Source organism: Podarcis pityusensis (genome assembly GCF_964106645.2).
Source record: "Podarcis pityusensis genome assembly, chromosome: 8".
Lineage (NCBI taxonomy): Eukaryota > Metazoa > Chordata > Lepidosauria > Squamata > Lacertidae > Podarcis > Podarcis pityusensis.
Window position 1 is genome coordinate 70,619,954 of NC_138033.1, and position 25,960 is coordinate 70,645,913.

At 46.9% G+C, this 25,960-nt stretch overlaps 1 protein-coding gene across 2 annotated transcripts; it reads right to left on the reverse strand.

Annotated features, from left to right (window-relative positions):
- Positions 1–107: 107 nt before the first annotated feature.
- On the reverse strand, positions 108–25,835 carry MMP23B (matrix metallopeptidase 23B). 2 transcript variants are annotated; one of them, XM_081016222.1, is made up of 9 exons: positions 22,875–25,835; positions 19,855–20,031; positions 15,916–16,061; positions 14,277–14,416; positions 9,356–9,523; positions 5,499–5,663; positions 2,761–2,871; positions 1,600–1,726; positions 108–1,208 (listed from the first exon to the last, which is right to left on the reverse strand). In XM_081016222.1, the coding sequence occupies exons 2-9, from the start codon at positions 20,023–20,025 to the stop codon at positions 1,034–1,036; spliced, it is 1,203 nt and encodes a 400-aa protein (XP_080872348.1). In that variant the 5' UTR covers positions 20,026–20,031; positions 22,875–25,835; the 3' UTR covers positions 108–1,033. The 2 variants fall into 2 exon arrangements, with proteins under 2 accessions (XP_080872348.1, XP_080872347.1); XM_081016221.1 differs by lacking the exon at positions 22,875–25,835 and having other exon boundaries at positions 19,855–22,848.
- Between the last annotated feature and the right edge of the window lie 125 nt (positions 25,836–25,960).

Here is a 25,960-nt window from a genome sequence, read left to right on the forward strand (position 1 = left end):
GCAGCTGTCTGCCGTTGCTCTCTTAACCTAATTTATTGGGGGCACCTGGTTTTCTCTTAGAAGGATTTGCGGGCAGCATAATTTCTACATCAACGACAAGAATGACGGCAGAGTCAGGAAGCACTTTATTCAAACAGGAGAACCGCAGTAATTTACCAGTGAAATTCCTAGAGGATCAACTGTCCTTTAGCTTTCCAGAAGCTGTAGACAGCTCTTCAAGAGGCTCGACCGACGGATAAGTGCATCACAACATATGCAAGGAATTTAACAGCGTCTCGTAAGCTTGCTTGAGTTGCCATCACAGAAAGCAAATCATGAGTTGATGGCTCATGGTGGATAAATCTTTTTTGTTACTCTGAGGAATACGTGATCTTTACACCTAGGAGCTACGTAGCATTATCAAGTGCCGCTGAACTACAATTCCCACCAGCACCAGCAAGCAGGGAGTTGTAGCACAGCAACAACTGGAGGGCCAAAGGTTCCCCCACACCTGCTTCTACATCTTATCATTTCATCACTTTTGTAAGGAAAATCAATATTAACTGCAGCAATAGCAATATTGCAGCTGAATTTATTACCAAGGTGACATTTCAGTTATTCTCCATTTAGTAGCCACTAGACATTTCCACTTCCCAAAGCTGTTGGGACCTCTCCAGACCTAGATGTCCACAGATGTGTGGGCTTTCTTTGGGTCCCCCCCCCCCAATACATTTTACAGACTCTCTTTTCGTAACGCTAGCAAGATAAACAAAACAGCCATTCTAGCTCCCATCTCTTTGACCTGCTAAAACTAAAATATACAGACCAGATGAATTTTGTACTCATCTCCTTTTGGAAGCAGTAATCTGTTGGGGAGGAAGGCCCAGCCTCCCCACACATTGCCCAAACCACACCTGTGGATGGGCTTTGCCGTTTTTAAGATCGGGTGCATTGCTGAAAGTTAGATACACAAAACGACAGGCAGAAAAAAGGAAACCCAACATGGGACAGAACTACTTGGGTTATACCAAAGTCCTTTGCAACGGGTTCCCTGTTAGTGCTTCAGCCTGACCCTCCAGGAATATGTGGTGAGGATCTGGGACTTTTTCTTCACTACACAAGTATAGGTCCCTTCATTGATGACGTTGGCTATGATGCTCATGTGGTCGTCATTCAGAGACAGGTATCCTGGATAGGAGTATTCCAGAAGCTCCTTCTCTTTATACCAGCTGTGTGTGGGAAAAGCAAGAGGGGAAGGTTGATATTCACCAGGTTTTATCCCTTTAACCATGCCCTAGAGTCCTGTGTCCAGTTCTGGGCGCCTCATTTTAAGGAGGATATCGACAAGCTGGAACATGTGCACAAGAGGGTGACTGGAACCAAGGAATGGTTGACTCAGTATAAGTCAGCTTTCTATGTAACCCCTGGTGCTGGTTGTCCCTAATTCAAGGTAACCCGCTTTCCTGCATTGCAGCGAGTTGGACTAGATGAGCTTTGGGTTTCCTTCCAACTGCACAATTCTAATGATTCCCAAAGATCACATACAGACACACATTCCAAACCAAAAAGTTAAAGAGACATGCATGCATGTCTGACTCACCCCCAAGTGAGATTACTTACTAAACTTTGCCTTTTTTATGAATGATCTTCTGGCCACAGCGGAAGGTAACGTTTCTGCCTTCGGGAACAATCCTCGTTTTCATCCTCGGGGGAAGCGGCGTTGGCATCACCGTTGGGAACGGGAATTCTGCCGGCAGAACAAGGAAGGGAAGGGGGATCAAAACAAAAAGGACATATTGTCAGCTTCGAGCTACAGATTTAGGATTACACGATTGTTTTCCTGCTGTTGTCTTACTAATTTTGAAAATCGAGGAATCTTGGGGAAGGGCTGGAGTTCAGTGGTTAGAGCATCAGCCTTGCATGCAGAAGGTGCCAGGTTCAATCCCCAGCAGGGTTGAGAGAGACCCCAATCTGAAAACCTGAAGAGCTGCTGCCAGCCAGTGTAAAAAACACTGGGTTGAAAGGCTCCCCAGGGATCAACCCCCTGCTGCAATGCAGGAATCACATCTTAAGAATCCCTGACGCAACTGCTACTGAGCCAGGTTCAAGGGCCTTGTCTTAACAAAGCCCTGAACAACTTAGGGACCACATGAACCCTTATATTCTGGTTTGATAACCTGCAGGAGCATAGCTGGTCGTTCCCCCAATCAGTGATGCTAATTTGAAATCAACACAAAATGCAGCCTTTAGTGTCATTGGCCCAGTCATGTGGGAACTCAGCCCATAGAGATTCATCAGGCACCTTGTTTTTCAACTTTTAAATGCCTGCTGAAAACTTCTATGCCTCCAGGCTTACGCAGGCAATTAACAAACAACAGTTATCCGATATCTGATCTTAAATGTTTTAATGGCTTCATGAGTGGTTGTTGTAAACCACTCGGATTTTTTAAAAAAATGAGTAAAGGTATATAAATATTCTATGAAAAAATACATGATCATATTATCATTTATGAATCGCTTCCCATGAGGCATCCTATCTTCCTAAACTCTCTTGGATGTTGCATTCCAAACACCAGAGAGAGACTCCCAGCTATCAGGAGAATGTGGCCTGTCATTAGCTCCCATTAATAAAATATCAGCCCATTATCCTGGACAGGCCAAGCTATCAGCCTAGCAAAAGAGCATTCTCCCCTTGCGTTTATTGCTTATAAATATATAATATATCCCTTTTAGAAGCAGATATCCTTGAATGCTAGAATCCAAGCAAAGTATATTCATTACCTGAGCAAAAGCCGCAGCTATATGGACAATTTTTCTTCATAAACTTCCTGCGCGTTCTGCAGTAGCCTTTCTGAGACCATGAAGGACATATGAAGATTCGATCTTTACAGCCTGAAATAGGAAGATTCATTAAAGGTGGCAATAAAAACTTTTTAAAAGCTGATTGAACTTTGTGCACTTTGATTTCAACCGAAGTTGGTCCTGTCAACGGAACTGTACCCACATATTTACTTATTGGAAGCATTTTTTTAATCCTGCTTTTCAGGAGTGGCTTACAGATATCAGTGGTAAGACAGCCCATGCCTTCAGGCTTATGAAAGAGCAGAAAAGGAAAAGATATGGGGAGGGAGGTGGAAGAAAGCAAGCTCAAGGCACTAGTTACTGGGTAAAGGTTCCTGTAGCAACCAGCCAGCATGAAAAACTTTGTAGAGGAGTCGTCCAAGGTAGCTGATCTTTCAGACGAGTCTTTAATTTTTCTTTGCTCCAACAGTTGAAAAAGCATGCTTGGAGGGTGGATGGCTTGAGTGGAAGAAGCATATTTACAAATATACAGTGGTACCTTGGGTTAAGTACTTAATTCGTTCTGGAGGTCCGTTCTTAACCTGAAACTGTTCTTAACCTGAAGCACCACTTTAGCTAATGGGGCCTCCTGCTGCTGCCGCGCTGCCGGAGCCCGATTTCTGTTCTCATCCTGAAGCAAAGTTCTTAACCCGAGATACTATTTCTGGGTTAGCAGAGTCTGTAACCTGAAGTGTATGTAACCTGAAGCGTATGTAACCCGAGGTACCACTGTATGTGAAAACTTGCCAGGTCACCAGAACGTAAGAAGAATCTTGCTGTGCAAAGGAGTAAGAGTCATGCATCCATTGCTCCGCCTACTTTTTTCCTCTGGCCCCGCCCACTTCTGGCAGGTGGCCCTAGGAGACAATGCCGGCCCTTGGGGGCTGCAAAAATGCCCCCCTCCTTGTGTTTTACATCCAGCACTGGAGATCCTGAGCAGAGCAGGAACGTTGGCCTACCTCCAGGTTACCTTCTGACCCTGAGTCTTAAAAGATGCCCAGGTCAAAGGAGAAAGGGGAAGGAAATAAATAAACCTGGCTGCATCAGCAAGGCTAAGATCATATAATACATTAGAACAACCCCCCCCCCAAAAAAAAATAGAAAAGGAAAATCAAGCTCAGCTATGGCCTGTTTTGGCTTCACAGCTATCGGCACTTATTAGAAGGAGCGAAACGTGCTACTGGGGAGGTGGCACAGGCTTGGCACAGAAAGCAGTCCTTCGACGGCAATGCCAATTCAACCCTTTTTTCAAACTGTAGGAAAACAAGGCTGGCCTCTGATCCCTCCGCTGCCAGAGCTATGTTCTCATCAGGCCGTTTTCTCCTCACCCCACCTCACCCTCCGCTGTAAATATAGCATTTCACAGAATTTCTATGATGGACCAGAAACGTATCATTTTCTCTCCCCAATACTAGTTTTCAGAGGCCCAGCCTCAGGAAATCTGGGGAAGTTGGAGCCAGTAACTTCCAAACTGAAGGCGTGCGGTGCAAGCCTGCAGGGATAAATGCTGCTTTCAGGAGAGGAGAGAGAGCCACCGATGTAAACACGTTTCTGCAAGGAAGCAGCAAGAAACAGGCAAACTGGCACTCAAGAAGGCAGCTTGGCGTAGTGGTTAGAGTGCCAGACTCTAGGTTCCTGGGAGACCAGGGTTCAAATCCCACAACACAGCCGTGAAGATCTCCTTGCAGGGCTAGCTTGGGGCCAGTCCCTGTCTCTCACTCTAGCCTACCTCACAGGGTTGTTGAGAGAATAAAATGTGGGGGGAGCCACATACAGCCTGCCATGTGTGTTGGAATTGTTTAAAAGGTGTTTTCCTAGAGGAATCATAGAATTGCAGAGTTGGAAGGGACCCTGACGATCATCTAGTCCATGGGTAGGCAAACTAAGGACCGGGGGCCGGATCTGGCCCAATCGCCTTCTAAATCTGGCCCACGGACGGTCCGGGAATCAGCATGTTTTTACATGAGTAGAATGTGTGCTTTTATTTAAAATGTATCTCTGGGTTATTTGTGGGGCATAGGAATTCGTTCATTTTTTTTTTCTTTTCAAAATATAGTCCGGCCCCCCACAAGGTCTGAGGGACAGTGGACCGGCCCCCTGCTGAAAATTTTTGCTGACCCCTGATCTAGTCCAACCCCCTGCAATGCAGGAATATCCAGTTGCCCCATACAGGATCGAACCTGCAACCTTGGCATTATCAGCACCATGCTCTAATTTTAAAGTGTTAATTTTATTAAAATTGTTTTATCATCTGCTGCTTGCCACTCTGGGCTCCTTTTTGGAGAAACGGCAGGATATAAAGTTAATAAATATGTCACATGAGCTCCTTGAAGAAAGGCAAGATAGAAATGAAATTATTTTTTAAAAATAAAACAACATATAATTTGGCCCCTATAAGCTCATCATCTAGCCCCTTTTCAGCCTCCCACTTCTAAGAGCCCCCTCCCTTGCCTGAACCCAATCCACAAAGGGCTTTTTAACCCCTCCTCCAGGGAGCCACCATTGCCACTGAGCTAGAAGCCAGTCTCCACTCTCACCTCTCAGGCCAATTTGCACATGAAGCAACCAACACAATGCGTGAAGGGACAGGGCAGCAGAAGAGCTAACAGTGCTTAACCGTGCAATTGCTGGTTGAGTCCTTGCTTTCCCTCCTTGCAGCCAACAATGCTCTCGCTCACCGTAAAGGCGGAAGATCCCCCACATCTCGTCCTGCGAAATGGTGTTTTTCCCAGTCAGGGTGGCATTGATGTGCATCAAGGCATTGGGGTCCAGGGAGTGCATGAGGCCCAAAGCATGGCCGATTTCGTGGGCTGCAACGTGGACCAGGTCTGTAAGCCAAACACCTAAAGAGAGAGAGAGAGAGATAGAAAGGTGGAGGGAAATAATCAGTGTCCTTAAATCAATAAGGCAACAGAACAGAGCACCAACCGGATGTACAAAGCCACCTTTCACCAGAACAGACCATTGGGTCCACCTAGCTCAGTGCAATCCAATTTCAACCTGAGATCACAATGATGCTCACACACCGGGATTCTGAGTTCGGGTTGATGCCACCTTTTCACCACAAAAAGCAGTCAGGAGAGTTGGATGGAGAGCAAGCCAAGCAAAACCTTTTACAATCTACCAGTTGGGTTTTATCAATCTTATTTGGAGACAAGATGCCTTGTTGGCAAGAAGCAATCTTTAAAATGTCCATTCCCCCCCACCCTTGGCCCAAAGTGGAAGAATTGTGAAATCTGTGGTGATGGCGGTGAACTAATATATACTGTCAGTAAAAACATTATAAATGTGTTATAAACGTGTGACACCAGAAGGCTCTGCAGAACAATTTAAAATCATCAGTGTAACATTGCATTGAGAGCTGTGTAACTTTATTTAAAGCGTTTTTACAAATCAGTATAGATGCAGCCGGTGTTTACGCACAATAAACCCCAAGGTGATGCAACACCTTTCTATTTTCACTCAAATACGAAACATGCTTGCAAAGCCATCTCAAGACAGGACACATGGGAAATCCTTCCCTATCAAGCCAGAATGTACCGGTAGATAGACTTTCAGAGGTGGAAGCCAGCCATTCACATTTCACAAGGTCTGGCACCTCAGCAAATCTGTGCGTGGAACCAGAAAGATGTGAGAGCCGGCAGTTAAGCGCATTTCTCTCCAGTGATTTCACGGCTCTGGGTTTTAATGGAGGGTTTCTACTGGTCAGAGCAACCCACCTCATGCTTGGAAACCACAACCCAGGAACTTATGACCTGAATTTTGTGGGCTGGTTTTGCCTCTTTGGGCCTGGCAAGCAGGGGGTCTTCTATTAGCCTAGTAGTCAACCCCGTCATGGGAAGTTGAACTATAAAACAAAGCAAGCAGTAAGGACGAGGGCAAAGGTTAGCCTCACTTTCCCAATAGATAAAACTTAAGGCCACTTTCATACCATAAGTTTAAAGCACTGTGATATTACTTTCAACAGTCATGGCTTCCCCCCAAAGGATTCTGGGAACTGTCATTTGTTAAGGGACACGGAGAGTTGTGAGGAGAAATCTCCCCTCACAGAACTACAATTCCCAAGGCAATCTCTCTTCCCAGGGAACTCTGGGAATTGTAGCTCTGGGAAGGGAAGAGGGGCTTCCTAACAACTCTGAGAGATCTTAGCAATAACGGTGTGAATTAGGAAAGTTCACCTTTAAATGCAGTCTGACCCATATTTCTCTTCTAGCCCTGTCTCCAGCATTCATCCTGACCTGCTTGCACCAATGTTAAGAGGCGGTTAGACTATTTCCAGGCTTTATTGCACGTTCACTCTCATTTGTTTACAGGGCGGTTGCACTCAGTGCTGTTTTTCTAGAAAAAGAGGTGCTGGAACCCACCATGAACACCTCCTCTTATAATGGCAATGGCACCCACCTGAGAGGTGCCAGAACTAAGTTCTAGTGAGTTCTAGCTGAAAAGAAGCCCTGAGCACTCATCCCAATTTACTTTTACAGTGGTACCTCGGGTTAAGGACTTAATTTGTTCTGGAGGTCCATTCTTAACCTGAAACTGTTCTTAACCTGAGGTACCACTTTAGCTAATGGGGCCTCCCGCTGCCACCGCGCAATTTCTGTTCTCATCCTGAGGTAAAGTTCTTAACCTGAGGTACTATTTCTGGGTTAGCGGAGTCTGTAACCTGAAGCGTCTGTAACCCAAGATACCACTGTACATGTCTCCCCATTAATCATTCACCCACTGCGAATTTTTAACACATATCACTGTAGCTTTCTTAACCGCCAAAGTTGATTTTTAAAAACAAAAGCAGATTTGCCACGCTATTTGATCTGCGTCAAGTGCGCCAATCTAAAGTCCCATACCCTCCAACATTTCTCTGATGAAAATAGGGACGTCCCAATTCCATAATTATAATTTATACCCCACACATCTTACTGGGTTGCCGCAGCACTCTGAGCAACATATATAAAAACATAATAAAATATTAAACACTTTTTAAAAACTTCCCTATACAGGGCTGCCTTCAGATGACTCAGGGGTCAGATACCCTCCAACATTTCCAATGAAAATAGGGACATCCTAAGGAAAAGCAGGACATTTCAGGATCAAATCAGAAACTGGGATGGCTTTTCTAAATCAGGGACGTCCCTGGAAAATAGGGACACTAGGAGGGCCTGAAGTTCTGGTATGTGTCCAAATTCTCCATCTGGTCACACTGTGAGGACTGTTGTAGGGTTAAAAAATTGGGAGGTTTGAAAAAATAAAGGTGGCTAGGCTGGGGTGGGGACAACAGTTGTTGCAGCCACTTCCCATCCCTATTAAAGACCCATCTGCTTAGAATTTAATGTCAAGTGGAGCCTTTTAAAAGAGCAACCCGGTCCATAATGGAGGCATCTGCTGCCCACAAAATGTCCACGTCTGCAGGAAATCTGGTGATCCAAGTGAACAAAAATGTAAACAGCCCTCCCCCCCCTTTTTCTTTTCTTTTGGACGAGAAATCAAGGGAAGGAACAAGGCAAAACCTCTCCCCACTGATAGCACAACTGCCTGGATCTATGCTGGGGTGGGAATGGTTTGTGCAACTGTGGTTGCAGCAGCCCCACTGAGTCACCGAAAACTGAATCTGGACCAGCTACCCCTAAATCTGGAACACTCTGTGTGCAGAAGTCCTTCGTCAGCTCACGTCGCAGACATTTTTCTCCCCCTGATGTCTGGCAAGACAGACGTGGAACCAGGAGGGGGGGAAAAAGCTGTCTAATCTAAGTCAACCCCAACGAAGGTCATTGCATCAGAAAGCTTTGATGGTCCTCATGGGAAGAGTCTGGGCACATCTTAATTGTCTAGCAAACCACTCAAGAGGATTGCAGGCAGCTTTCTGTTTTTAACAGTTCCCACTCCCAGCCAAACAGTGTAAGGAGCCTGACAGGCCTCCCCAAACAAGAATAAAAATAAATCGATATTTTAAAAATATCTGTGCTGAAAAGAAAGTGAGGCTGTGTATGCATTATAGGCTTAAAGTATATTCCAATGTGCCCCGCCCCCAAGAATCCTGGGAACTTTAATTTGCCTCTCCCAGAGCTACAATTCCCAGCACCCTTAACAAGCTACAGTTCCCAGGATCTTTTGCAGGGGGGTGTACTCTGAAGGATTGTAGGCGGCCTCTGAGTGACTGAGAATTCCTGTGACCTGTATTTGCATTTATTATGACTGAGTATATTTGCATAATGTATGCGACAAGGCTGAGTTCACACAGTATATTCACAGCACATTCGAAGCACATCCTTTCTCTCAATAACTATGGGCAATGTAGTCCCAGAAACCCCTGATAAAACTTCAGTGTCCAGAATTTTTTCAGGGAAAGAAAGCATATTTTTCAGGACCAAAGGGACTAGAAACTTGTTTTTTAAAAAAAGAAAGAAAGAAACCCGGAAAGCACTTGCAAAATCACACACAAGAAGAGCTATGTGTAAATTCCATGAGGAAATGAGGAATGGCACCAAATGTTACCCACGATGACGTCGGCCTCAAGAATCGAGACACGTGATTCCCTTACCCTTTTTCCAGCTGAACCTTGTGTTGCCCACAATCCAGTATTCATGGTCGTCAAAATGGATCTCGCCTGTCTGAGGGAAAAAGGCGTGGGCAAGCTCTCCCGTTGTCCCATCAAAACAGTGGTGGATACTGGACTCCAGGCAGTCTGTATGGTTTATGGGATAGAAGCCTGGGGAGAAAGGAAAATGATGAAATGGGATCACTTAATAACGGTGGAAGTCTGCCCTCGGCCCCCGCCTGCCCAACGGTTTAATTTTAAAAAGGAAAAGGGGAAATATTTATTGATTTTTCAAAGTAAATGAAACCCCCCACATCCAACAATGCCCTCTTCCCACTGCACCCTCCAAATTCAGTTTCTTTGTGGGAAAACATTGAGTGAAAGCCCGTTGCGTGCGTAACAAAAGAATGCAATAAAGTTATCTTTCTGGGTAATGCCTTGACTTCCTTAATTAATTTTTCAGTGAGTGCCGAGGTCCGTAATTCTTGTTTCTACTGCAATGATTCCAAATGTCCTAGGGTTGTGGAAATATATGTGCAAGGAAGCAAACATCACAGTCCTTACTAAGACGGGGTGAACGGACAAGATGGCTGCCCAATACTGAGGTTGTACACCCATCCATGTCTTAAAATGCAGAAGCTGTTTTGAGGGAAAGCGCATCAAACAGGAGCATTTTTCAAGAAACTATGGGACGGACACAGATTGTGGCTGGTGTCATGGGCCCTTGGTTTCAAACGCCTGCAGTGGGAGCCAGAGTAAGCGCTAATGGTCCGAGTCAGACCATTGGTCCATTTGGCTCAGCATCATCCACACGGACCGCCAATGGCTCTCTAGGGTTTGAGACAGGGAGTCTTCCCTGCCATACCTGGAGAATCCCCAAGATAGACCCTGGGACCTTCCTCATGCAAAACCACTGAGCTGTGCCCTTTCCCCATATCGAAGTGGTAACTTCAACAAAATGTTGCAGTGCTGTTCTACAAGGTGTGACCGGAAAGTTCAGTGAATGGTTACAGATATCGGGCAGCGAGAAGTATTCAAACATACAGTCATCCGCGGAAACCCACGAAATGCTCACAATTGTGTACGGAAATGAAGCTGTAACTTTAAGCATTTAACCATTTCCGTGATGGGCGGCAAACCTTCGAAGATGACCCTCAGTCAGGCAGACCATCGACGAGCAGAACGGCAGCAAATGTCGACAGAGTTTGAGAGTTAGTGAGTTTGTCCGTCTGAATGATGGCGGAAGATTTGCATAGTCCACGTGAAATCGTTACTGATGTTACTGAGTTCTCCCACCCTCCATATTCTTCCGATCTGACCCCACCAGATTTCTTTCTTTTTCCAAAACTGAAATCTGCACTGAAAGGGCACAGATTTCCCAACATTTCACACATCCAAGCTGCTGTGACGAGGGAACTGAAAGCAGTACGAAAAGAGGACTTCTCCAGAAGTCCCCAACAGTTCTACGAACGTTGTCAACAGCGCATTGTATCCGAGGGGGCCTACTTTGAAGGCCTGTAAGGTTCGAATATTTCTCGCTGTCCGATTTCTGTGACCATTCACCGAACTTTCTGGTCACACCTGTGGAATTGATTGATTTTGCGTGACCCCGCTAATTGATTTACGGTCCCCAATTAGCTCTTTATGGCCGGTCCGGCACACTTCCCTGCGAAGACTCTGCTCCGTCTCCAGTAGCTCCAGTCACGCCTCAGCAGAGTTAGCACAGCGTCAAAGCTGTCACGTAGCTTCCACTTAGCTTCCGACAAACACACACAGAGCCCGGTTTGTCTATTTACAGTTCTTTATTCCGACATTCCCCAGGAAATCCCTGGGCTCACCGCAGCCATGACAAACTGCGACTCTCCTCCCTCAAAGACCAGAGGGGAACAGAACGTAACTCCTCCCAGCTCCTCCCAGCTTCGAAAGCTGACGTCAGAATGTTGAGGCATCATGGGAACAACTTAACCAGTTAAGTTCCAAACCCAACACCCCCTCTTGCCGAACCATTCTGACAAGACCTTTTTTAGTTCAACACCTTTCCCTTTTGCCTTATGCCACTTCCCGGCATCTTTCCCAGGCACCTGTTGAACCCCTTCAACACTCCCAGAATCACACTGTGCGACACTTTTCCACGCACTTGTGACCTGAAACCCTACTGACCCATTTGGGCCAGCAGTTGTGTCTTCTCCGTCAGACTGTTCCCCCTCTGACTTGACACCCTGTTTGTGAGCTTTCTCCATTACGCTAACCGGAGATGAAGCCTCACACCTGGACACTCCTTTCACAACCTTTGGAGATGCCCAGACCTGCCCTGAACCCTGATCTTGGACCTGGTCCCCATCACCGGGTTCTGAACCCTGATCCTGGACCTGGTCCCTATCACCGGGATCAGCCTCTGGCTCCCCTTCCTCCTCAGAATCAGACAGACATTCTGAGAGAAAATCAGGACCATCCCTGAGCCTTGAACACCCATCCTGTTCACAGAACTCAGCCTGCTTACTGACCAGCAGCTTGGTTTGATCACCCTCTGGGTATGCAAACTTCCACCCATTGGTTGCAGGATCATACCCACAGAAGATCATTTCCTGAACCTTTGGACCACCTGCCTCAAAGAGCTCAAAGGGCTCTTTGGCTACCCTCCCAAACCCGGGAAAACCATGTACCTGTGCACCCTTGCATGCCCTGCACCCTAGGGACCTCCCATATTTCCGGAGTTTGTACCCTTTTGTGCACCTGTGCAACTTTTGCACATGACTGGGAACCTTAGCACACTGCGCCTGTGCTTTTCCAGCATTCCCACCACCCTCCAGAGGTGACTCCAGAACAAAGAGATCGTTCTGCCCCCTTTTCACGTTGGCCACTTGTTTCCCCCCTCTGAAAATGGAACAGGTGTCATTTTCAAAGCAAATTTTGTATCCCTGCTTCATTAGAGCTGATACAGATAACAAACAACAATTCAGTCCCGGCACAACGTAGACCTCTAGCTCCTCCTGTAAAGGAGAAAAAGACATGTTAGCCACAGCAGAAACCGACTTTCTCATTCCGTCTGCTAACATCACAGTTGCTCCAGTTGAAACAGCCCTGCAGTTCCGCATTTTGCCAGCAGGCTCGCTTAGCAGGTGCTGACCAACAGCAGTATTCAAAACCCAGCGCGTCACCGTGTCCTGGCTGGAGTTGTTCTTCACAGTTGCCATAGAAGCAGTGATAAGAAAACAACCCTCCCCAGCGTCTGAACCACGTCTTTCCCTTGCGTTCCCACGCTGGCCTCCTCTCCGAGACTGATTCCCATGGGAACTCAGCTGGTTGACCTTGGGACCTTCCTGCCCAGCTGTCTCCGCTCTCCATGGGCAGCACGTAGCAAGCGTCCCGTTGCATTACATACGTAGCAATCACGAACTCCAGTGGAAAAACACTGCCCGGGGCTCCTCCCAGCTGGCTTCCTTCTCCTTCTTCCGGAAAAGCACTCCTTGCCAGCTCCGCCCCCTCTGGCCTGGCTCCCACTGCGGCTTTCTGGGAACCTGCTTTGTTGACATTCCACTCCAGCACGCACAGTGGACAAGCCTTTACACTTGCCTTTGGAATCCTTCGCCCCCCCCGATCTGCTCACTAGCACTCCTTGAGGCTAAAGCATCAGGAACAGGGGCACCAGCCATCTCTAGACTTTTCTCAATACTTCTCCAGGGCTCTGGCCTCCTGCTGAAGCTTCACAGCAAACGCAGCAGCACATTCCTAGACAGCCCTTGCTCAACTTCTTAGCGTGAGCTGTTCAAACGCAATGTCCTCCAAGACCTGGCTGCCTGCCATTGTCTTCCGTTCTCCCAAGGGGCCCAAGCTTACTTACAAATCAGTTTCAGCTTCTCCGGCTCTCCCTTCTCCGTGGAGAAATGATTTTCCAGCTGCTCTCTTAGCTCCGCAGCTACTCCTTTGCCTCCTAGCAACAGGCAAAAATCTCACCACCTCCTGCCGCAACTTCAAACGCATTCCTGTGACAGTTTTTACGATCGGTGATTAAGGGTCCATAACCTGTGGAATTGATTGATTTTGCGTGACCCCGCTAATTGATTTACGGTCCCCAATTAGCTCTTTATGGCCGGTCCGGCACACTTCCCTGCGAAGACTCTGCTCCGTCTCCAGTAGCTCCAGTCACGCTTCCGCTGCGCTTCCGACAAACACACACAGAGCCCGGTTTGTCTATTTACAGTTCTTTATTCCGACATTCCCCAGGAAATCCCTGGGCTCACCGCAGCCATGACAAACTGCGACTCTCCTCCCTCAAAGACCAGAGGGGAACAGAACGTAACTCCTCCCAGCTCCTCCCAGCTTCGAAAGCTGACGTCAGAATGTTGAGGCATCATGGGAACAACTTAACCAGTTAAGTTCCAAACCCAACATGCCCTCCGCTAGGGCACTCCATTCCATCTTCCTTGTCCTCCCTCCATCCTGACACAAAGCATTCTGTAACCAGTGAGCATGTTCAGTCCTCAGCGGGGTTGCTGTGGGTTTCCACACACCCCATCACTCTTTCAGAGTTTTCTTCTGAAACCAGCACTATAAGAGGTAAAAGGTAAAGGGACCCCTGACTATTAGGTCCAGTCATGACTGACTCTGGGGTTGCGTCACTCATCTTGCTTTATTGGCCGAGGGAGCTGGAGTACAGCTTCCAGGTCATGTGGCCAGCATGACTAAGCCGCTTCTGGCGAACCAGAGCAGTGCACGGAAACGCCATTTACCTTCCCGCCGGAGCGGTACCTATTTATCTACTTGCACTTTGACGTGCTTTCGAACTGCTAGGTTGGCAGGAGCAGGGACTGAGCGACGAGAGCTCACCACATCGTGGGGATTTGAACCGCCGACCTTTTGATCGGCAAGTCCTAGGCTCTGTGGTTGAACCCACAGTGCCACCTACTATAAGAGGAACCCCTACCAATTTTTAGGTCACTGGCTGCCCTTGGCGGCACCTCTCGGAAGCTGAAGGGGGAGACTTGGCTCCACATGCGGAAAGCAGCAGACAGGCCCTTCCTTGTCTGGCTCTCGTTGATGATGTTCCTAGGAAAAGACAGGATCCTGGAAGGAAATGGAATTAGAATGAAAATAAGTGGCAGCTTTGGAACTGTTTGAGCTAATAGAGACCAGAGGGATTGCGACCAGAAATGGCTGCTCAGCCCCACCCAGGCTTGGAAGATCACATCGTATCACACACAGAGAGAGATGGAGGTTGGGAATTATAGGGACAGAACTACCCAAACCGTATAGAAATCTATTCATGTGTGCGACGACAGCGGAAAGAATGTTACTTGCCCAAAAATGGAAAGAAGAAGTCGTCCCAACAAAAGAAGAATGGATAACAAAAACATATGGAATATGCAGAAATGGCAAAACTTACCGGAAAAATAAGAAATCAAGATAAACTTTTTAATAAACGAATGGAAATGGTTTATTGGATATTTGCAAATAAACTGCAAACAGATAAGGACACAGGCAGGATTATTGTAATAACCTGCAGTTTTATAAGAATGTATATTTAAATAGATGAATAAATGAGTGAGTTAATTTGGAATAAGTAGAAAATATAAAAAAATAAATTTAAGGAACCACAGAAAGAGGGGGAAGGAAGTCGAGTTTCGAAATGTTAAAATGACTGTAAAATGATTGAAATGCATAAAATTGAAAATCAGAAATAAAAATCATATTAAAAAACCGAGAGAGATTGGGGGGGGGGGGGCTCACAAATCCCTGCAAAGGGTGCCAGATTAAATCCCAACACCTCCTGTTTGAAACCTTGGCTTGCAGCCTAGACCAGGGCTGGGAAACCGTGGCCCTCCAAGTCTTCAGAACTGCAGCCAGCCATGCCCCTTTGCAGCACACTCTATTCCATTTCCCCTCCCACTAGGCTTCCTTGTCCGTCCACCTTCCAAATGGAGAGTCTGTACTGCCTGTGTGGATGGAAGACAGAGCCCTCCCCTTTATCATTTCCACCCCTTCCCAGAAACCAGTATTCAAACCAGGAAAGGGGAGAGAAATTTACACTGCAATGCATTTCCCCCAAACAATCCCTAATTTGCACTTCCTCCAGTGTTAGCCAAATTGAAATGCACATACCGTATTTTTCGCTCTATAAGACGCACAGGACCATAAGACGCACCTAGTTTTTGGAGGAAGAAAACAAGAAAAAAAATATTCTGAATCTCAGAAGCCAGAACAAGAGGGATCACTGCACAGTGAAAGCAGCAATCCCTCTTGCTGTTCTGGCTTCTGGGATAGCTGCGCAGCCTGCATTCGCTCCATAAGACGCACACACATTTCCCCTTACTTTTTAGGATGGAAAAAGTGAGTCTTATAGAGCAAAAAATACGGTATGTTGAAATTTCCATGCCCCTGACGCAGTTTGCCGAGCCCTCCCCCCAAGTACAAAAATATGTGTATTTGAGGTATGCAGAAAAATGCATATACCTTTGTAAAAACAACGGGCGTAAATGTAATTTAAGAGAGAAAATCCATTGCAAAAATTAAGTATTTGACCCCACCCCCAAAACTATTGGTATTTCTACAAATCCTGGCCTTACTTGTACGTGAGATTGAAGTGGTCCCACTTCAGGTGACCTGGCGTGAGCGTGTAGCGTTTCTTCCGGCTATGGGGATGGGGTGGAAATTTGCCATCTCGGAGAGAAGGGGGAATTCCAGGAGGAAAACCGTGAAGAGCAGGATCTGCCTTAAAAAAGCCAAGCCAAGCAGGTCAGGAGGAGAGCTCAGCACGTCAGCTTTGCACCAAAGCCTCTGGGTTGGGTCCCCGTTATGTGAGAGGCAGTGTGGTGTAGCGGTTAGAGTGATGGACCCAACTCAGCCATGATTCACACTGGGAAGACTGTGGGTAGGAATGTCACAGAGTTCGGATGAAAACTGAAACAGAAAAATTGTTCTGTGGCCAGAAAGGAAATCAATCCAGCAAATACAATCAGAATCCGCTGTTTTTGCTCGGTCTGCAAACAATATGTTGTTCCATCTGCAAACAATATGTAATTTATTACTCGCCCCCCTCACTGCCCAATTTGCAATTGAATGAATGGGGGTGGAATAACATCTTTTACACTATTAATTATGGAAGCCATGTGATTTTGCCACAGTGGACAGTGAGACTAATAACCTGGCTTTTGGTGGAAGATGAACTGAACGGAAACTGTGCTGCCTGTGATGAACACAGAGTGAAAAGGAAAACAAAGCCTTCTTACTTCCATATCCGAGGGCCCGTCACTGTCTCTCACCCTACCCTACCTCACAGGGTTGTTGTGAGGATAAAATGGAGGGACAACCATCTACACATGCCCTGCTACGGATATACCAATAGACAGAACATTCAATTGGGAGGCTTAAAGAAGACTATAAGGGACGCCTCTTTCTTTTATGAAAAAGCTAATGTCGTCATTCTGCCACTAGGTGACAGTCTAGAGAACAAGGTGGTTTGAGGGCAAAACTAACTCTGACCAGCATTTTATTTTTGTAAACTGACCCCACTCTGAAACCCTGGAGAGCTGCTGCCGGTCAGTGTAGCTAGGTGGACCAACGGCTTGCCACAAAGCCAGCTTCTTGTATTCCTCTCTTCTGCAGGGCAAAGGGAATCCTGAAGGTTAAACTAGCATGAGAAGTGGGCTCTGGATCTCAACAGGGAAAGAAACAAGGAACTGCCAGATCCTGCCTTGTATTCCCCCCTAGCTCTTGTCAGGAATGGTTGGTCTTGGAGCTGAGGCCAAGCTGGCTTAGTTGAGATGTTGGACTCAGAAGATCTTTCACTAGGTGCGCAGCTCTTGGTCTGAACAGCCCTCATGAGCTGCACACAGTGGAGGCTGATCCATTAGGGCAAATGGGGCACTGCCCCACCAACCTCATTCTGCCTGCCTTTTTTATTACACCAAGTCCAGGGGGTGGCCCTGCCTGCCAACGTCCTCCTCCTCTTTAGTCTCAGGGACAAAACTCAAATTAAGTAGGCTCTGCCCCTTACTGGCTCTGGCGCCACCTGCTGTTGGGCTCTCTGCCTTCTGCCCCATCAGCCTCTTCTGCCACATGATGCCAACCAACTCCCAGCCTCACATGTTTTTTTCCAGGAAAGGTCTGTGAGCCAGGGAAAGAGCTGGCTGGTTCCTTAAAGTGAAGGCAGCCAAGCACAAATGGGCTTTTTTAAGGGCTGCCAGCTCTCTGGTTGCAGCCCCAGAGACTCTTGTGTTTCAGGGTCCTTTTTTCAGGAGCCTGGAGCTGGAAATATTAAGCATCAAGGCTGTCAGCCTGCCCCTAAATAAGGTAAAGGTAAAGGGACCCCCGAACATTAGGTCCAGTCGTGGCCGACTCTGGAGTTGTGGCACTCATCTCGCTTTATTGGCTGAGGGAGCCGGCGTACAGCTTCAGGGTCATGTGGCCAGCATGACTAAGCCGCTTCTGGCGAACCAGAGCAGCGCATGGAAACGCCGTTTATCTTCCCACCAGAGCGGTACCTATTTATCTACTTGCACTTTGACGTGCTTTCGAACTGCTAGGTTGGCAGGAGCAGGGACTGAGCAACGGGAGCTCACCCTGTTGCGGGGATTCCAACCGCCGACCTTCTGATCGGCAACTCCTAGGCTCTGTGGTTTAACCCACAGCGCCATGCGCGTCCCTTGTCTCTAAATACCAGGCTTGCAATCCAGGGGTGGTTGGTGCCCACTGGAGGCTGGTAGGTTGGAAGGTAGGGAGGCCAACACTAGGTGGCGCCAGAGCAACTACTGGCTGAGCCAACTAAGTCTATGCTTGTCCCCAGCCTCTTCCTCCCTGTTGAGTTGTACAAGGGGCAAGACCAAGGGGGAGGAAGCTGGCAGCCAGGGGCACCCCCTGGATTGGATGGAAGTAAATATCAATCAGGAGCTGCCCCAGGGCAGGCTGAGGTTGGTGGGGCAGTACCGCATTTGCCCTAATAGACCAGCCTGCACCATTCAAATCCCCACTTGGCTACAGAGCCCACTGGGTGATCTTGGGCTGGTTGCTCCTTCTCAGCCCTGCCCTGCCCTACCTTGCAGGGTTGGTGTCAGGCAAAAATGGAGGGTGGAGAAGTGAGAGCGAGCTATCTTGAGCTCCTTGTCTGTTTGTCTCCTCTGTGTAGTTGTAATAAACCGGCTTGATTAGCAACGCGTTGCAGCTGGGGTTGGACTAGATGATCCTTCAGTTCCCCTCCCAATTCTGCACTCTCTTCACAAAAGCAGGCGGCTCTGAAACGTCCTACCCCTTGCGGAAGTGAGGAAGGGGAAATGCCGTATTGAAACAAGACGCTTCTCTAGCTTAGGATCTGTCCTGAAACTTATATAGGGCACACAGACATGTGCTTTTCCAATGCCTCTGTAAGTAGGTCAAAAGTCTGATCTCACGCCCAAATCTTTAGGAAAGAAAGAAAGAAAGAAAGAAAGAAAGAAAGAAAGAAAGAAAGAAAGAAAGAAAGGAGTGTGTGAAACTTCCATTTTTGGTCCCTTCCCCACAAAAAAAAAAAAGGATCTTGCAGAGATGGAAAAGCTTCTGAAAAAGGAAGCCAAAAGGATCAAGGGGGTGGACACACACACCATGAGGAAAGGTTGCAGCATTTGGACTTTGGGACAAGGAGAGGTGGGCAAGATAGAGGGGCAGGATAGAGGTGTATAAAAATGTTGCAAAGTATGGTAAAAGTGGTTTAGGAGAGGCTTCTCCATTCCTTCTTCCATAATACTAGATTTTTGGGCCATCCCAAGGAGCTGGGTGTTAAAAGATTGAGGACAGACAAAAAGCAAGGACTTCTTCACACAATGTACCTTTAAACTGTGGAATTTTTGATAGTCATCAGTCTGGAAGGCTTTAAAAGATTAGACTAATTAATTCACGGAGGGTAATTGTCTGGGGAAACTGAGGTTCAACCCATCACTCAGCCCTGAAAGCTCAGTTGGCAATCTTGGGCCAGCTGCTGTCTGTCGACGTAACCTACCTTGCAAGGTAGTTGAAACCATTAAAAAATTGAGAGGTGTGTGGAGTAATAAATTCAGTCGGTGGGCCTTACTTCTAGTTAAGCATGCACTGTTAACCCCACCAGAAGCTTTTTCTGCCATGCCAGGAATCTAAAAATGAAATATGAAGAGGCAGTACTTGGAACTCTTTGCCGTCTCTTCTGCCCAGTGGACAGGGATGCAGGACCCGAGTTCAAATCTTTGACCTCCTTGCAAAAAAACAAACAAACCCATAACACCATGAGATATAATGTAACAGATGAGCAAATATTAAAGTTCCCATTCCAAAGAATATGACCACACAGCAAAGAAAAATAAACGGTGAAATGCAGCAGACCTGAGTTCAAATCCCTGTCCAGTAGAACAATCTTGGGTCAGTCACAATCTCTCCGTCTAACCTACCCCTCAGGGCTGTCGTTAGGATGAAACAACCACCTTGAGCTAATTTGGGGTGGGGTGGAAGGCAGGATATTAAAACAGCACACAATATTTGGAAGAAAACGGGCCGCATCTTACCTCAGACTCTCTTGCTTTCGTCTCAAGCAAACCTTCCCGAGCAGCCAGTAGACCCAGGAGCGGAATAATGCATAAGAAACTCAAGATGCAAGGCCATTTAGGGCTTCTCTGCTTCTCCGTTGGTAGAAAGCCACGAGAAAAGCCGGCGGAAAACTTTTCCATATGCTCCATGCCTGACTTTAATTTAAAAAACAACAATGCAACACAGCAGGAAGGAAGAAAGAGAGAAATCAATGCAGGCCGTGTCTGCAGCAGTGGCAAACTTTGCTGGAAATTGACAAAACTATTTGGAGGGGAGTGTTGAGTGGGGGGCAGGAGGGAAGAGAGGAGTAGACTTTACATTAAACTTTGGTTTGATGAGCCAAGAGGATTTTCTTTTTTTTATAAAAAATAAAATCAGCTCCTGCCAAGCCGTTTCATATTACTCTGTGATTTTCTGTTAACAGAGGAGGGAGAAAGGGGGGGGGGGCACCACTGGACAGCCCAACAGCTGTGCTCAGGGAAGAGAAGGAGAGAAAGAGAGAGAGAGGCAGCTCAGCCAGCTGTGTCTCAGCAGCTGGAGCAGGGAGGCGATTTATGCAATGACACCCTGCTCCCAAAAAAGGGGGGGAGTATAGGAGGGGAGGAGAAAATGGTGGGATGGAAAGCAGAAGCAGAATCCAGATTCAGAAGTTTCCCTTTGGAATATTTCATCGGGGGGATGTTCCATGTTAGGAAATGTGTTGTTCATTGACCGGCATCTTCTAGGAAGGCAGGGTGGGCAGAGACCAGTAGGAGCATCAGTTTCATCTGGTTGCTCTGCTTTCACAAGCTGGTAAACAACACTGGATCAAAGAAAGAAAACAAGAAGATCCAGGGCAATGCCAGGAACCGCTGCTATTCTTACTATTCTTATTATATAGAAGCCTCATGCCCAGTGTGACTCGGGAGTTCTAAGAAACAGAACAAAAACAGTGGAGTTTTGCTTAAAATTGGAGGGTTTTGGAAAGGTTCAATCCGCCATCTTGATTCAAAATGGCGCCCAGTTAAGAACTCAAAAAGAGCCTGCCGGATCAGACCAGTGGCTCATCTCATCCAGATACCTGTCCTCATAGTGGCTGACAAGATGCTTGTGGCAAAGCAGCAAGCAAGATTTGAGGATTCTCCCCTCCTGGGGTTTCCAGCCAGAAGCATTGCTGCCCCCAGCTGAAGAGGCAGAACGTAAACATCATGTCTAGTAGCCATCAACAGCCCTCTCTTCCAAACGTAGCCGAAAACCAGCTCCATGATCTCAGGAAGCATCACGCAAAATTTGGATAAAACCAATGTAATTGTAAAAGGTTAGGTCCGCCATCTTGTTTCAAAATGGCTTCCCATTGTTTCTAAACATCAGTGATAACCAGCTCCTCGATCTCAGGACCGTCGTGCAAAATGTGGTTGACCTTAAGAGGTGTCCAAATGCACAGAAATTCAACAACCGTCCAAAATACGGATGCAGATTTTGATCTCTTCGATTTCAGCCCCACCTTTTACCAGAAGGTCCCAGGGTGGGTTACGCAACAAGGTGACAATGTGTTATGTACTGAAGTTCTCACCCTGGGCCAGCAGGGGGATACTGTAGATAGTTATGCAAATGAAGGATCGAAAGTGACGTTCAGTGATTGGATAGTTTTAGAAAGTTGCAACAGTTACATTGTTCTGGAGCTCTATATAAGCAGGCTGACTGAGCTCCTCAGTTCAGTTCTGTTCCAGCTTACAAATAAAGAGCTGCTTTGGAAGAATCGCTGTGTCGTCTGATATGTTCGCCCACAACTTAACACAATGCAAGTTTAAAAATCCGCAAAGCAAAGTAGAAATATGAAGAACTGAAAGCAAATAATTTTGGGGTGGTGCCGAGTGACAGTGTGATCTAGTGGTTAGAATGTTCGAATGAGGAACAGGGAGAGCTGAGTTCAGATATTTGCTCAGCCAGGAGGTTCAGGGCTAGCCAGTCTGTTGCTTGAAGCAAAGTTCAAGATGGCACTCCCCCCCCCCCCACAAAAATGCATGCATATATGTAAAGCAAAGTGGACAGGGAGAGGAAACTTATGTCAGTCTTAGCAAGGAGGCAGTGTCCTCCACTGCTGCAGCATAGGTATGGGGGGGCAGGTGAGGCCAGGGGGTGTACATAGCTCTGTCCTCTGACAGAAGGGGACTCCAGAGGAACAGTTTGGTGGAAGCAGGGTGGCCACCGCTGCTGAGTAGCACCTACAACTTGACTGCAGTTGCCTCTACCTAATGGTTGGGTTTGCCTTGACGAAGCTCAACGGGCGACTCTAGGCCAGTGGCCATCTCACAGCCTTGCCTACCTCACAGGGGCGTTGTGAGCCCAAGAAACAGCGGGGGGAGAGATTTGTGCACTGCCCTGAGCTGCTGGGAGCAAGCTCTTGGTTTGAGGGGAACCACCAAACTCATTTAACTTCCAGCTGATGCCCTGGAAGAGCGGAGTGTAGCTCTGAGACCTGGTGGGTATTGCAAATGGTGCCTCCAAGCTGCTTGCAGGGAGGGGCTGGAAAAAAAGGGGGCTGGGGCATAGGAAGCTGCCCTCTGCCATTGTCAGACCGCTGGGTCCATCCAACTCTGTGCTGTCTGCACTGACTGGCAGTAGCTGTCCAGGATTTCAGATAGGACTCTCCCAGCCTGGCCAGGGAATGCTTGTAGCTCAGTGCCAGAGCGTTTGCCTTGCACCCAGAAGGTCCCAGGTTTGATCCCTGGCATCACCAGGTAGGGCTGGGAAAGAGCCCTGCCTGGAGAGCTGCTGCCAGCCAGTGCAGGAAGTACAGAGCAAGATGGCCTGACCCGTTATAAGGCAAACTTCTTGTATACCAGCAGATGGCAGAGATTGAACCTTGGAACTTCTGAGTGTAAGGCTCTACTCGCTGATCTGCCTCCCTTTCTCTGCTCCATCAGTGATGAGCCCTAAACTGGTGCCACCCCAAAGCAGGGTAAAAAATAAAAAAGAGGATTATAGGAAGCAATGAGGAGATATAAGAAACCATTACCCAGTTCTCTCCCTTGGAGCCTCCTTCAATCTGAGACAGGCAGAAAAGGCTGCAGTTTCCCTGGAGCAAGAGAAACAGCTTGCTATCCCTGGGCAGGTTAGGGTCATGCTCGCGCCAAGGCGAGGGTGGAACGGTTTTCTTTCAAGCCAGAGAGCACTTTCTTGGAAAGCAAAGCTCTCTCGTTCCCCTCATGCTTTGAGGCGGAGACAGACACCGCTCCTAATATGAAGTTGAGGGATGCTGGCTCTTTTTTTAAAAAAATAAAAAAAGTCAGGAGAAGCGAGATGTTTGCTCTGAAGGCACGATAGCCAAAGAAAACCTCTGGTGTCCGAGCAGCGGGCATTGCAGCTGGGAGGTGTGTGTGCCAGGGGAAAAATCAGATGGAGAACGGGACTTTGGGGGGAGCTTGCATAGGTTTTGCAATTGAGAAAGATAGGTGGGCGCCTGGGAAAACAAGCCCCAATTCTCCTCCCTTGCAGGGAATTGATAAAAATTGAAAGGGTGGTATGATGAGACTTGAATGAGGTGCAGCTTGCAGCCCCAGTGGGCAGAGATGCCTGAGCAGGGTTCAAAGCCTGGGCAAGATGTCAAGGTTAAGTCTGCGATCTGGGCACAGGAGATGAGTTCAAAGCCTGAAGCACTCGTGGAAAACATCCATCGTGTAGGCCTGATGTGGCCCCCCAGGCCTTCTGATCCAAATCACGAGGCCGTTTCGGCCAAGTCATGAACCGCAACATCATACATGCACAGTGTTTTGTAGGCTCGGGCAATTAAGCTGCTAAAGAATCATGGGCGTTTTTTTCTTTTTAAAGCCTATAATATAAGCAAGTTAAAACAAAAGAAACTTAGATCTGGCCTAAGCATGCTTCGGAGAGAGGTGGTAGAATCCCCAGGTCAAAAGTTTACAGCTTCAGATCGTAAGTAGGGGTTAGGCTTATCTTCCTAACCATAATGAGGTCTAGGAACTTGCGGGCTTTCTTTAAAAATGAAAATTGATAACACTTTGCACTGCATTCTATCCCCTGATTCTATACCAGGCCGGGGCTTGCCCCAAAAGATGGAAAATAGCCCTGTCCTTAACTGAACCATGCTGTTACTTTCTCCATTTTTTTTATAAAGAGAGGCTGGCTGTGTTTAGATGCTTTGACACACAGCCATGGTAAATGGTATTACATAAGCTGCACAACAGGCTATTCTTAATTCTCCCTTCTCTTTAATGAGAGTTTCTACCTTTACCCCCCTTCTTTCAGTTTTCACATCTGGCTGTTTGACTTGGCCGGTTCTCAATGATTGTTGAATCCAGCTCAATTTAATTTTGGCCCAAGGAGAGGGGAAAATATTCCTTGCAACCTCGCATGTCTTTTTCAGTCCTGTGTCAAGAAGCGAGATAGAAAAGGCGGTGGGGAGGGAAGGTCATATGGAGTTATAAGAGAAAGGCCTGGGCATTGTGGTCATTTGTGGATGGAATTTGAGTTAGTTCCCCTTTACAGGTCAACCTACTTAAGTCACGCTTTCTGAAACAATAAACCAGCTGAAATGCAGCGCTTCTTCAAAATTTGCACTTCTCCGAATTTTGCAATGCCAAGTAACGTTTTTTAAAAAACCGTGCACCCCATCGTAAAGTGTGCATTCAAAAATGCATATGCCAGTGAACGCAACATACAAAAAATGTGTTATTTTTAAGGGACACTGCATGCTCAAAATGAGCACATTAGCCAACAATGCAGACAAAATTGTGTGTACGTCAGGATAAAGTTGCATTAACACGCTGATGGGTTTGCACGAGGACTAAGGAAGTCGATCAGTCTGCAAACTGATGTGGAAATGAAACTTAATATTGGAAACAGAGGGAACTTGTCATAGCGGCAATAACAGTGCATTTGTGGTGGATATATACTGGACCGTCCCCACATAATTCTGCTTTATTAGTTGGTTCTGCAATACTTCCCAAATGTTGCCACACTATTTCACTACAGGACAACAAAAGTGGGGGCAGGGGAACAAGAACCCCTGGAAAATTTGTGGTACAAAAAGTTAGAGGATTTCAGTAGAAGTCACATCACACGCACTGATTGGAAACAAAGCGGTGTGTTGACCTCAAAACCTTTGCAGGTGGAAAGCAGCCCTGAAACTGCCCCTGACACCACTGCGAACACAAATAATCATGAATGCACAAGGAAAGCATATGGCTGGAAGGGCTGCAAAAGATAAAGAACAAAAATCTAAGGAGCAATGGAGAAAACGTCTTCCGTCAAGAGAATTCCAAGAATTTTAAAATTTGTTTGCGGGACAAGATGTCCCAGACAATTATGCAGATCCACAACTCACAAACAAATCTCTTTCTCTCTCTCGTCAATAGCAGCAAGCTCAAAAATATATCTGAGATTAGAACGGAAACGCAGACAGAAATTACAGAGAAAAACATTGAGACTTAAACCAGCTGCTTGCGGGGAACAGCAACAGTTTATGTCTTTGATTCACTGCCCTGTTTGCAACCACAGCTATCTAGACACCTCTAGCAGCTCATATGCAGCCAAGGAGGCAAGAGTCTGCTGCCCCCTGGTGTTTCTCCCTAGGAACTGGCATTCAGAGGTATCCTGCTCCTGTACAAGGAGGTTCCACTCTTAGCCATATGCTTAGCTGTTAATAGTTGCTGGCAGACCTGCTCACCATTAAAATGTATTTAATCTTTGTTTACATGATTCATTTCATCATTGCTAGCCCTACCTGGAGATACCTGGAACCTTCTGCATTCAAGAGAGATGCACAACCACTGAGGTTTGCTTTTCCTCACCAGCACAGCATCCTTTCTGCTAGAATGATGTTCCCAGAAAACATTCACAAGCCAAGGCATGAAGGCAGCAACGTACTCATATCGTTCATTAGCAGCACATGCTATTTACCCATATACTGCCTCTGATGCTGGAGGTTCCGTTTAGTCATCATGGCTAGCAGTAATCGAGAGAGAAATGCTGATATATATATATAGATAGATATACCTTTATATATATATAAAGGTAAAGGGACCCCTGACCATTAGGTCCAGTCGTGAATGACTCTGGGGTTGCGGCGCTCATCTCGCTTTC